The 14,160-nt window shown below is 45.1% G+C and overlaps 1 protein-coding gene across 1 annotated transcript in view; it reads right to left on the bottom strand.

The window, feature by feature from the left end:
- Nucleotides 1-14,160, bottom strand: part of GLB1 (galactosidase beta 1) — a 113,869-nt gene that overhangs the window by 8,976 nt on the left and 90,733 nt on the right. Inside the window, 3 exon segments of the mRNA XM_010372962.2 lie at nt 8,676-8,930; nt 11,323-11,454; nt 13,055-13,168. Coding sequence (XP_010371264.1) covers nt 8,676-8,930; nt 11,323-11,454; nt 13,055-13,168 — 501 coding nt within the window.

The raw sequence follows: 14,160 nt of genomic DNA on the forward strand, positions 1-14,160 counted from the left end.
TGTGGCATCATCATGTCTCACTGCAGCCTAGACTTTCTCAGCTCAAGCAATCCTCCCATCTCCCACCAGGTAGCTGGGACTACAGGTCCGTGCCACTAGGCCCAACTAATTAAAAATAAATTTTTGTAGAGATGAGGTCTCATTAAGTTGCCCAGGCTGGTCTCAAACCCCTGAGCTCAAGTGATCCTACCACCTCGGTCTCCCAAAGGGCTAGGATTACAGGTGTGAGCCATCACGTCAGCCAGGAAATTTCAAAAGCAAGATGTAACAAATAGTTAAAAGAAGGAATTTCTTTCAGCTGTTTATTGTACATTGTTTTATTTCATAATTATTTTACATCTTGAAGGTGGGATAATTTATCTTTAAAATACAGAATTACTTTTGATCAGTATTCTATTTTGATTCTTGACTCTTCAAAGTATAATTTTGGTTAAGGAAAAATTATCCCACTCACTACCATGCTGTGATGCACCTGAACCTACCAGAAAATGTTAAAGGCTGGAAGGCTGCATAGGATATTGACATGAGACTTATCCACACCCATCTGAAAGAGAGGTAAATAGCAGAAGCACTGCTGTACTGGCAGGACATGACATTTCAGGTTTGGCATATAGCAGGGGTCCCCAAACCCCAGGCCATAGACTGGCCGCGGCCTGTTAGGAACCAGGCCACACAGTGAGAGGTGAGCGAGTATTACTGCCTGAGTGCCACCTCCTGTCAGACTGACAGCATTAGATTCTCATAGGAGCAGGAACCCTATTGTGAACTGTGCACGTGAGGGATGTAGGCTGTGCCCTCTTTATGAGAATCTAACTAATGCTTGAGAATCTGAGGTGGAACAGTTTCATCCCAAAACCATTCCCGTCCCCCCTTCCCCCGCACAGTCCATGGAAAAAAGTGTCTTCCACGAAACTAGCCCCTGATAACAACAAGGTTGGGGACCACTGGCATACAGGACACATCGTGGAAAGCACCAGAGAAGAACACTTCCTATCTAAGGGACTTTCTAGTCAGATAAGAACTCAGTGAGGTCAAAGCATTGCCCTGTGTCTCCTGGACAGAGCAGAACATGCCTGACCCCTTTCTACTGAAGTCCCAGTTGATATTCATTCACATTTGGCATTAATCAGAAAGCCACATCTGACTCAAGTAAAGCGAGTGTAAACAAAAGTGATTTTTTTAATCTCATGAATTGCCCGTATATCAGTGACTTTGCTCTCTAAATCAAGGTAGTTTCTTTACAGTGAAATGAATAGGAAAAGCATAGAGTCCTGTGCCAGGGGCTTTGACAAGGGCGTCTCCTGATGAAGGACGTGGGGGTTAGTGCACAGCCTTGGAAACAGCTGGGGTTTCAGCGATCATTTTGTCCACCCCCCACCACAACAGCCAGCTCCCTGCATTCAAACTATGTGCTAATGTGTTCATCCTTTCAAATGTCAGAGCTTAGCACTCAGTGTGGGAGTGCGATCTGCCTGTTCTGAGGTGGTTGATCATTTAGAAGCCCCAGAGCTGGCCTGGGACTGTCCTCGGCAGCAGGGACCTCTGTACACCGAAAGCAGAAACCACATCGGTCCTGTGTTAGGTAGGACGTGTGCGTACCCTTGGACCTTCACACCCATTCACTCCAAAGTCCACAGACTTCTTGGATGGGCCTTTGTGTGTGTGTGGCACTTTATTGACCTAGAATTCATATACCATACAATTCAGCAGTCTTTAGTATACTACAGAGCTGCACAACCATTACCATGGTCAATTTTAGAACATTTCATCACTCCATTAAGAAGCCCCGTACCCTTTAACATTCTCTTCCCATCCAACCAACACTCTCTTTTCCCTGCTCTAGGCAGTCACAGATCTTCCTGTCTACATGAATTTGCTTGTTCTGGACATTTCATGTAAATGGAATCATGCAACATACAGTCCTTTGTGACTGGTGTCTTTCATTAGCCCAATGTTTTCAAAATTCTTCCATGTTGTAACATGTATCAATACTTCATTTCTTTTTATAGCCAAATCATATTCCATTGTATGGCTATACTACATTTTGTTTATTGATTCCTCAGTTGATGCACATTTGGGCTGTTTCCGCCTTATGGAAATTATGGATAATGGTGCAATGAATACTTGTGTACAAGTTTTTGAGTGGACATACGGATTAGATGGGCTTTTGGGGGTCTGAACCCTTTGACACATTCACAAATACTGTGTGGAGATGTACTTTCAAGCCTGGAGATGCAGAGCATTCATCAGATTGACCAAATAAGTAAAAAGCCCCAGCCTCGATAATGACTATGAATTTCTCAATACCACCTGCTTTTTCACATGGGGCTCAGGTACCTGTGCCACTGAGCACTTCTGTACCTCGTGCAAGTTACTTAGCTCTCTAAGCCTCCAGCTACTCATCTGCAAACTGGAGATAATGATCCATCTACCACAGGTGCCTCTTTTGATGGCTATGGAGATAGTGTCCATAAAGTGTTGAGCAGAACTCCTGGGTCAGTAACTCTTGCATGTGACACCTTTATGACTTGATCAAGATGAACCTCCCTCTGACCTCCAACATGTCCCACACTTTTCCATTTGTCTCTACTGCATTAGGAGGGGAGAAAAAGAGGGATCGAGGGATCGAGGGAACAAGAACATGCTTGCTAGCTAAAGGGGGAAGATCCAGGGAGGTCTTTGTGTTTAGGTCCTAGAGCTCCTAGTTACCACTTTTTGGCTGAAAAATGGGACTTGGCAGAAAGATGGAAAGGCTGACAAAATGCAGGTAGGGGAAATATGAGAACAGGGTCTTGGCCTGGAGGAAGACAGTGGGGAGGGGATTCAGAACTCAGACTTCCTCCTAGATACCACTGGGCAGGAAATGAGGGTGGAGGCAGAGAGATAAGTCTGACAGGAAGCTGAGGGAACAAAGGAGTTACACCTGATAGCAGTCAAGGAGGATGAGGTCTTCAGTGGAGAGGGTGGGGGAGAGAGTCAGGTGGCTTTAGGAGGGTGATAAAGGTTGAAAAGGTCAGTGGGGGAAAGGAGCAGAGAGAGACCAAGGACTGCTGAGCAAATCTGAGGGCTTCTGGAGGCTGGCAACAATGAGGGGATGGTAGCCACAATGAATGCACTAAGAAGCCCCTCAGCTGTGCTCAGTGACTGGTGAACCAGCAGAGATGCCAGTAGTGGAACTACATGGAGGAGGAATGAAGGAGGCAGAGTAGAAAGGCAAAGGGGCAAGGGGGGAGGTGGACTGATGGCTCTCAAAAAAAGATCACGGTGGCCGGGCGCAGTGGCTCACGCCTGTAATCCCAGCACTATGGGAGGCTGAGGTGGGTGAATCAACTGACATTGGGAGTTTGAGACCAGCCTGACCAACATGGAGAAACCCCGTCACTGCTAAAAATACAAAATTAGCCAGGCGTGGTGGCACATGCCTGTAATCCCAGCTACTCGGCAGGCTAGGCAGGAGAATCGCTTGAACCTGGGAGGCAGAGGTTGCAGTGAGCCGCGATTGCGCCATTGTACTCCAGTATGAGCAACAAGAACGAAACTCCGTCTTAATAAAAAAAAAAAAAAAAAAAAAAAAAAGATTGTGGTAAGGCCTAGGCTTGGTAGAGGAAGAATTGCGGCCTTAATGGTGGAATGTTTCAGGTCATTAATAAGATTTAAGGCCGAGTGCAGTGGTTCACGCCTGTAATCCCAGCACTTTGGGAGGACAAGTTGGGAGGATCACAAGGTCAGGAGTTCAAGACCAGCCTGGCCAACACAGTGAAACCCCTTCTCTACTTAAAACACAAAAATCAGCCAGGTGTGGTGGCGGGTGCCTGTAATCCCAGCTACTCGAGAGGTTGAGGCAGGAGGATCACTTGAACCCGGGAGGCGGAGGTTGCAGTGAACCGAGATCGTGCCATTGCACTCCAGCCTGGGTGACAAGAGCAAGACTCCGTCTCAAAAAAAAAAAAAAAAAAAAAAAGATTTAAGAGTGAGGTTGGGGCCGGGCGCGGTGGCTCAAGCCTGTAATCCCAGCACTTTGGGAGGCCGAGACGGGCGGATCATGAGGTCAGGAGATCGAGACCATCCTGGCTAATACGGTGAAACCCCGTCTCTACTAAAAAATACAAAAAACTAGCCGGGCGACGAGGCGGGCGCCTGTAGTCCCAGCTACTCGGGAGGCTGAGGCAGGAGAATGGCGTGAACCCGGGAGGCGGAGCTTGCAGTGAGCTGAGAGCCGGCCACTGCACTCCAGCCTGGGCGGCAGAGCAAGACTCCGTCTCAAAAAAAAAAAAAAAAAAAAAAAAAAAAAAAAAAAAAAAAAAGAGTGAGGTTGGTAGGCATGAGAGTTTGGTGCATAGAAACAAGCAGCCAGAGAGAGGATATTAAAGCCTAAAATCTCAAAGGTATGTTCACCAAGATAGACGCCTGCGCTGGGCCATAAAATAAGTCTAAATACATTTAAGAAGACTGTGCAGCTATCATTCAAGTTAGTTTCAGAACATGTCCATCAGCTCCAAAAGAAACCCCATGCCCACTTAACAGTCACTCTCCATTCCCACTCTCAGCCCTAGGCAACCAGTAACCTACTGTCTGTATGGATTTGCCTTTTCTGAACATTTCATAGAAATGGAGTCATACAATATGTAGCCTTTTACTTTTGGCTTCTTTTACTTAGCATAATAGTTTTCCGATTCATCTGGGTTGTGGCATGTTATCAGTACTCCATTCCTTTTTACTGAGGAATCGTATGGATATACATGCTTTCTCCACTTGTCAGGTGATAGACATCTGAATTAATTCCAATTTATAGTTATTATAATACCGCTATAAACACTTGCATGTAAGTTTTTATGTGAACATGTTTTCCTTTCTCTTGTGTACATATCTAGGAGTGGAATTGCTAGGTTCTATGGTAATCGATGTTTAGCCCTTAAAGAAATTGCCAAATTATGCTCCCAAATGTACCATATTATCTTTCTACCAGCAATATGGGAAGATTCCCTTTCCCCTACATGTCCTTTCCTACATTGCCTATTGCTTCTCTTACTATTATAGCCATCCTGGTGAGTGTGAAGTAGTATTTCATTTTGGTTTTGACTTGCATTTCCTGAATGATTAATAATGTTGAGCATTAATCAGCCACTAATTTTAGTTTATAATAGACATTTTACCAAAGAAGGTACACAAATGCAAATGTACTTAGCCATCTTATACCTTCTTTGGTAAAATATCTATTCAAGTCCTTCGCTCATTTTATGACTGGGCTGTTTGTCTATTATTGAATCGTAAGAATTCTTTACATATTCTAGATATAAGTCCTTTGTTAGATATATGATTTGAAAATTATTTTCTCCCAGTTTGTGGCTTGGATTCTCATTTTCCTAATAATGCTTTTTGAAGAACAAACATTTTTAATTCTGATAAAGTCCAATTTATCAATTTTTGTTCTTTAAGGAAGGATAATGCCTTAGGTGCCAATTCTAAGAGGTCTTTGCCTAACCCAAGATCATGGAGATTTCTCTCCCTAGAGAGAAATTTTAGAAGTTTTACAGAGGAATTAAGTCACAAATTAATAATTACAAGATATTTTTACAAACCCAAAATATGTGGAAATTAAACAGTATACTCTTTTTGTTTGTTTGTTTTTGAGACAGTCTCGTTTTGTCACCCAGGCTGGAGTGCAGTGGCATGATCTTGGCTCACTGCAGCCTCTGCCTTCCAGGTTCAAGAGATTCTCCCACCTCAGTCTCCCAAGTAGCCGAGATTACAGGCACTCACCACCATGCCTGACTAAGTTTTGTATTTTTAGTAGAGATGGGGTTCTGCCACGTTGGCCAGACTGGTCTTGAACTCCTGGCCTCAGGTGATCCACCCACCTCAGCCTCCCAAAGTGCTGGGATTTACAGGCATGAGCCACCATGCATAGTAAAACATACTTTTTAATAATCTGTGGGTCAAAGAAGAAATCACAAGAGAAACTAGAAAATATTTCTAATGGGCTGGCTGTGGTGGCTTACGCTTGTAATCCTAGCACTTTTTGAGGCCAAGGTGGGCGGATCACTTGAGTGAAGTGGGCAGATCACTTGAGGTCAGGAGTTAGAGATCAGCCTGGCAAACATGGTGAAACCCCGTCTCTACTAAAAATATTAAAAAAAAAGTAGCCAGGCGTGGTGGCGCGTGCCTGTAGGTCCCACTTCTCCGGAGGCTGAGGCAGGATAATTGCTTGAGCCTGGGAGGTGGAGGTTGCAGTGAGCAGAGATCACACCACTGCACTCCAGCCTGGGTGACAGAGTCCATTTCAAAAAAAAGAAAATATTTCAAACAGAATAATAAAAATACGTTTCAATAAATTTTAAACAAGCAATATATAAATAAATAAAAGGTCTTTTTATTAAACACACACCATGTACATCTTTTGCCCTCTCCTCCTCCAGCTATTAACATAATTTTCTTCTCTTCTTCAGAGGTAAATTTCTCAAAAAGAATGTTTATATTCAAGTACTCACATTCCTATTCCTTACCCTGCTCTTCTCTATAGAATGCAATCTGGCTGGGAGATGCTTCACTCCACTGGAACAAGGCTTATTGATTCCCAAGGGCCTCCTTGCTTCTAAATCCACCGAATTGCTTCTGTCTTTATCTTATTTGTCCTCTTGGCAGCAGAAATGTTGGTTTTCTACTTGTTTGGTCTCTCCTCTTCACTCTTCATCATGTTTTTGTCCCTCAAAGATCAGCCTTAGGTCCTCTTTTCTTCCCTCTGTATCCTCTCTCCTTAAGGGACCTCATCCAGCCCATGTTTTTAACAATCATCTATACAACAATGATCTTCTACATACATTCCCAGCCCAGATCCCTGCCCTGAATTCCCAGTCTGTAGATCCAACAACCCTCTCCTAATACTCTTTCACAGCCATTCTCCAAGGCCTCTGCTATGGTCTGAATGTTTGTGTCCACCCAAAACTCATCTGTTAAAATTCTAGCCCCCATGGTGATGGGTTAGGAGGCCAGGCCCCCTTTGGGAGGTGATTAGGTCATGAAGGTGGAGCCCTCATGAATGAAATTAGTGTCCTCATGAAAGAGACCCAAGAAAGCTCCTTTGCCCCTTCAGCCATGTAAGGACATAGAGGGTGCCATCTATCAGGAAGTAGACTCTCACCAGACAGCAAATCTACTGGTGCCCTGATCTTGGAGACTTCCTAGCCTCCAGAACTGTGAGAAATAAATGTTTGTTGTTTATAAGCCACCCAGCTTATGGTATTTTGTTATAGCAGCCCAAATGGACTAAGGCAGCCTTTCAAACACAATTTGTCTAAATTCAAACTCATGACCCCCCTCTCTAAGCCCAAGTCCCCTTCTGAACCTGCTTCTTTCAGCAAATGGTACCACTCTGCCTAGCTGCAAGCTTGAGACCTGAGTCATCCAAGACATATCCCTCTTCGCAAACCCTTATGTCCAATCCATCATCACAATTTATTGATCCAACTTCAGACATCTCTCAAACAGTTGATGTCATCTCCATCTTAGATACCACCATCCCAGTTTCTCACTGAGACTATGGTCCAGCCTCCTAGATGGTTTCCTTGAATCCGTAAGTGTCCTTACCCAAACCATTCTGCACAATGGGATCAGAGGAGCTTGTCAGATCACAGCCTTATGATGTCACTCTCCTGCTTCAATGGCTCTCAACACAAAGACAAAACTTTAACGTGGCCTATAAGACCTGTCCCAATCTAGTCTCTACCCACTTTCCACACTTGACATTTCCCCCTCCAACCCCATGGCCTTTGCACATGCTGTTCCCTCTCCCAGGAACATGCTTTATTCCCTTCTTGCCATATTAATTCTTACTCATCCTTCATATCCTGACAAGCATCACTATCTTAGGGAAGGCTTCCCTGACCTCCATGACAAGGCCAAATGCCCCAATAATTATCAATCCCATAGCCCTTCTTAGCATCCATCACAGCTGTGGTTTTACTGTTTAATATAGGTCTGCCTCCCCAACTAGACTGAAAGTTCCATGAGGGAAAGGACCATGTCTGGTTTTATTCACGACTGTATCCTTAGTGCCTGGCACACACCTTGGGCACACAGTGGCCACAGAATGAGAAGTGTGTTGAATAAGGGATGGTAAGACGATCTAGGATGAAAACAGGACGTAAGGGAGAGGAGAAGGTGGTGAAGGAAGATATGCCACTGTCAAACAACAAGAGGCAGTGACTGGGAAGTGAAATGGATGAGGAAGGGAGGAGGAGCAGACAGACCGTGGCGGGAAACTCAGGGGTGCGGGGCTGGATGCAGGCGGGGATATTCTGGGAGCACTGGGCTTGGCATAAATGAAAAACAGACAGACTCTCCCACAGGGATCCACCCCTTTGTCCAGACTGGATTTTCCTCAAGATAAAGAGAAAGCACCCCTATAATCAGTATCAAAAGGCCTCATGATTCTTCTTGGAGGAGGCAGGATGGCGTCATTCACTACAGGAAACCAATGACAAGGGGGCAGATGGCGCCACCTCTGAACACTGAATCCCCGAAGATCTGCCACAATCCGCCTCCTGAAGAATGTCCAAAACGCCACACTCAAAACTGTCACATAGTATCTTGCTAACGGCTCTTTGTGATTCTTTCTCAGACACTAACAACCAAAAGTTTGAGGCCTGAATTCAAACCCTTCCCATGAAGACACATACCTTGGTCCATCCAGGAAACTGGATAAAGGTGTCCTGGGGCAAGTCTGGGATCCCACTGGGAATGGAGAAGTTCCCCACATAAAAGGCCGGGAGCGTGTAGTTGGATGAGCTGTAGGCCCAGGTTTCATCATGGCGGCCACTCTCATGGTGTTCCCAGCCCCCGAGGTGGCTGCGCACAGCATCCTCAGTGTCCAGTGGGAAGATCGTCCAGCCGGTGAGGATATTGGAATCGAGGGTCAGGTTAGAAACCAAACCCTGCAAAGCAGAAACAGAGCCCAGTGAGCTGGGGAGGGAAGGAAAAAGGCTGTACGTGTCTCTGCATTCCATGGAAATGGGAAAAGCAAACCGGGATACAAAACATCAACAGGAAATGAACCTCAAAATATGTGTACATCAAAGTAACACAGATCTAACTGGAGGTTGAATTACAAATCCTTGGGAAGAGATATATTCCCCAAACTATAACTTTCTCCTCTGCAGGTCACAATGTCTCCATAGAAGGTCCAGAGTTTCTGCTTCCACAGAAAGGGCATTGAGCTGCTAGAGTGATTGATCCCAACTTCCCAAATTTTCAGAATTTGGCTGAGAGTCACTGTTAGAATAGAGAAAGATGGGCACCAAAAAAGATGGGCCAGGTGCAGTGGCTCATGCCTGTAATCCCAGGACTTTGGGAGGCCAACGTAGGCAGATCACTTGAGGTCAGGAGTTCAAGACTAACCTGGTCAACATGGTGAAACCCCATCTTTACTAAAAATACAAAAATTAGCTAGGTGTGGTAGCAGGTGCCTGTAATCCCAGCTACTTAGGAGGCTGAGGCATGAGAATCACTTGAACCTGGGAGGTAGAGGTTGCAGTGAGCTGAGATCATGCCACTGCACTCCAGTCTGGGTGTCAGAGCGACACTCTGTCTCAAAACAAAAAGGGATCCAGTCTCCACAAGACATACAGAAATTGGCCTATGCACCTATAGTCCCAACTACTTGGGAGGTTGAGGAGGGAGGATTGCTTGAGTCCAGGAGACAGAGGTTGCAGTAAGCCGAGATTGTGCCACTGCACTCCAGGCTGGGTGACAGCGAGATCCTGTCTCAAGATGGAATCTGGGGACAAAAGGAATGAGTGAGTGGGGGATACAAAGGAAGAGTCACCCCACTGCGGATGCAGCATGCACGATGGATGCAGCCAGGAGAAATATTGGCCTTCAGCACCTCAGCTGTCGTCACAGGGAGGACCACACCCGAGTCACTCACCTGTTATGAGGGCCAAGTGAGATAACATACATGAGAATACTGTGACACCTTAGGAAGACAGGAAGGGTAATGATGATGATGGCAAATCTCAGACCTGAATTCAGAAGCTGCTCTATTTGTTCCACACAGGCCAGGGCTGGGCTGTCAAGGCTCAGCTAACTTCCCCTTCCCTGGCTTGTATGTGGGGAACTTCTCCATTCCCAGTGGAATCCCAGATACCAAGTCTCGATTGCTCATTTAGTAATTTGATAAATATTAACCAGGTGGCTGTGTGTCAGGCTCTTTGACAGGTACTGGGGACCTAGAGACTACACTACAGAGTCGAGTCACTCTCATGGGTCAGTGTGGCCTCTGAGAGCCAGGCAGGAGGCCACGAAGTCCACTCTGAGCACAAGAACTATGAGAGAGACATTAATACTGGAGGCAAAGGTGGCCTGCACACAGCTATTCCCTGAGTTCCCTAAGATGTAATTGCCTGATCCCAAGAGGGTCAGGAAATAGCCTAGACACCTGTCCTGTCCTAGCCTGGGTGGCGCCATTGTTTCCTTGATGAGGTGTTCTCTCCTCTTGTGGAGGGTGAGCTCCCTGAGAGGAGCCTGTCTCTTGACACCTTTGCATTCCCCAAAGCACCTGGCGGGGCATCTCGCGGAGTGGGAGCTTAACAAATACTTGCTGAATAATGCTCTAAAAATATGTGTTAGAAAAACTTATTTGGGCTACACATCTGGACACAGGAGTAATCAACAGAGGTAACAGCCAGTGCCCCAAGGGAAGAGGCTTCCTACAAGTGAAGAGTTTGCCATGGACTAACCATCCAAACCCATAAAACAGGGCAGAACAGAGGCTCAGCTGGCTTTGCTGGCAAAGGAGTGCCTTCAGTGAGCTCGGTGGTCTTTTTAAGCAGAGGAAGAGCATGGTGGAGGGGCTTCCTCTTTCTGTTTCTTTCTATAGGATGACCAAACTCAAATACAGGGGAAAGGTTCTGTTTGCAAAGCTCCACTTTCTCATCACCTACAGAGGAAAACAGCTCTTCAAAATAGCTCAACTACTTCTTCTTTTTTTTTCTTTTTGAGACAAGATCTCACTTTGTCACCCAGACTAGAGTGCAGTGGCATGATCATAGGTCATTTTAATCTCCAGCTTCTGGGCTCAAGCAATCCTCCTGCCTCAGCCTCCTGAGTAGCTGAGACCACAGGTGCACGTCACTACACCTGGCTAAGTTTTTTTTCGTAGAGGTCTCACTATTTCACCCAGGCTGGTCTTGAACTCCTGGCCTCAAGTGATCCTCCTGCTTTGGCTTCCCAAAGTGCTGAGATTACAGGTGTGAGCCACTGTACTGGGCTTCAACTTCTAAGTTGTCACCCCTTGAACCTTAGTCTTGACAGTGTGGTTTGTCCTACCTTAAAATCGTTGATATATGCGCCATAGTTCACACGTCCCATATTCTCTACCAGAAGGTCCAGAGTGGCTCCAGCTTTCCCTGTTATGTTCAGAGTGATCACCCTATTTCGCTCAAGGACTCCCTGGGGAATCTGTGGGGTTCAAGACCAAACGACAATTGAATTGAGGGTAAGAAGGTCAGCAAGGAGCAGCAGCATGCTCAGTTAATTTAGCACTCATTTTCTTGCCTTGAAGTGTCACCAGACTTGGAAAGAAATGGTTTGACAGCATCTTAGCCCAAATTACTGGCCAGGTTGGAAAGCTCCCCCAATCACTGCTTCCTGTTTAGGAAAATTGCCAGACACAGCTGAGAGCATGGAACGGTCTAAGCTGGTCTCCTTTGCCCTGGAATGTTTTACTGCCATCTACTTTTAGTGGAAACAAGAGAGAGACAAATTCCAGGGGAGGATTCTTATTAGAGGAGCTGCTTCGTGTTCTGACAGCACAAAAGTCACTCACAAAAAATTGCTTCTGAACAACATGGAGAGATAAGACAAAATCAGATAAACGAGATAAAATCAGAGAGTTAGGTGGAGTATTCTCACCTCAAAATACTTGACATGATGCATTAACCACGAAAATTATATAATAGAATGAGGAAAAACAACAGGTATTTTATCAGCAACATATTCCTAACCTTTTTAAAGGTTAGACTTTTTAAATTGACTTTACAATGATCGTAATTCACTATGACAACACCAAAGTTAGAAGCGAAGAAACAGTTACCATCAAAAGAGTAGACTGTCTTAGTAATCTGCTCCCACTGAAATGAAAGCTGTTGATTACAGGAGAATGGGAAATATTTTAAAATCTTCTGAACAAATTTTCTTGGTGAGGAAAATCTTTTCCTATGTTCCTTCCTGTGACCATTTCAGTGAAAGGACTGCAAGTCCTGAAATGCATCTGCTTTTGTTATGCAACACGGTTCTTTGTGCATTTCAGTAATAATTGTCACGAGCAGTCCTTCAGAATATAATTTCTCATGTAGGATAAAGGCACGAAGTTCAACAAACTTTGTACAGTGGCAGGTACAAAATTGAACTGGAAATGGACCCCACCCTTAAGGAGCAAAGAAGGCACAGGCAATATCAGTCAGAGAAGGGTGACCTTGGTTGGGGAGACCCAGAAGGCTTCTGAGAGGGTGGGGTGTCAAGCACAGCCCTCTGGGTTAAGATGGTGGGTAGGGTGGATTCCAGCAAATGGCACATGCATGAGGCCTCACAGCAAGCAAGAGGCACAGCTCAGGGTCACCAAGAAGAAGGGTAGAGCCCAGTGTGGCGGCTCATTCCTGTAATCCTAGCAATTTGGGAGGCTGAGGCAGAAGGATCACTTGAGCTCAGGAGTTCAAGACCAGCCTGGGCAACACAGTGGGACCCTGTCTCTACAAAAATATCAAAACATTAGCCAGGCAAGGTGGTGCAACCCTGTAGTCTCAGCTACTTGGGAGGGCGAGGTAGGAGGATCACGTGGGCCTGGGAGGTTGAGGCTGCAGTGAGCTGTGATCACACCACCATACTCCAGGCTGGGCAACAGAGCAAAAATCTGTCTTAAAAAAAAAAAAAAAAAAAAGATGATGGGTGGAGCCTGAGGTTGAAGAGATGAGCAAAGACCCCAAATACTGTGTTAACAAGTGTAGGCTGCTCATCCCCACCCTTACCGGGACAAAACACACAGTTCAGAGACGATTCTTACCCCATCCACAGCAACATACGCTCGATCGTGGACTCCATTGAAGGGTGAAGAGAGAGGTGTTGGGTTGCTGCAATCTTGAGGAAGTGTTGTCCGGTACAGCACAAACCCATAATACTGGTTAGAAAAGGATTTAAGAAAAATACATCACTATTGCCATTCGTTTAGAGAACTTGGTTACCCTAGTCCTGTATGAAAGCAATGTTTTGGAAACCATAAGGAATGAATATCTTCCCCCACCTCCAGAAAAACATAAATTTGAAAAAGGAAACTGGCTTACATTTTTAGCTCATCAAAGATCTATCATAATAGTAAACTGCAAGGAACTGTGAACAGTGTCTTATCAAGCATCCCTTTCCCGTAAGAGGAACCTGGACCCTGAATGGATTCAGTCACTTGCCCAGGGTCATACACGGGATTGTATCATACATAGCAAACGTTATGGATGTTAGCTCCAAAAACAAAACTAAGTAAAACCAACAGCAACAACAAAAAAAAAACAAGGTAAACAAACAGCAAAGCCAAGAGATGAAGCTCTGCTCAGCAAAACTGTCTCCAGGTTCTTGGGCTAAATGTGCTTGAACATACAAAACCAAAGGCAATGAACTGGGTGCAGCGGCATTCACCTGTAGTCTCAGCTACTTGGGGGGCTGAACTGGGAGGATCTCTTGAGCCCAGGAGTTCGAGGCTAGTCTGGGTAACATAGCAAGACCCCATCTCTAATAATAACAACAACAACAAAGTCCATCAGAACCGTTTTAAGTGGAGGAACAGGGGAAAGAAATAGTTAAGAGACTAGATTGTAACCGACCACTAAATCAGAAAATATTTTTAGATGCTGATATCCCTGGTCCAAAAGAAAAGCCTTAAACAATCAGCCTCAGCAGTAACAGAATTATTCACAGATTATAGTTATTGACATAATAACCCACAGAATTATAGTTATTGACTTTGCTTATTTACTTCCTGCTGTGGACATTATTAGCAAGGCTGAGCTGGGACAAAATCCTGAGTTATGGAAGAGAATGAAAATAGAGATCCAGCATGGAACAGAGAAAAGGTTCCCTACTTCTAGGGACCAGAAAGAAAGAAAGTAAACTTCAGGCAAG

This window comes from Rhinopithecus roxellana, chromosome 1, assembly GCF_007565055.1.
Source record: "Rhinopithecus roxellana isolate Shanxi Qingling chromosome 1, ASM756505v1, whole genome shotgun sequence".
In the NCBI taxonomy this organism is placed as follows: domain Eukaryota; kingdom Metazoa; phylum Chordata; class Mammalia; order Primates; family Cercopithecidae; genus Rhinopithecus; species Rhinopithecus roxellana.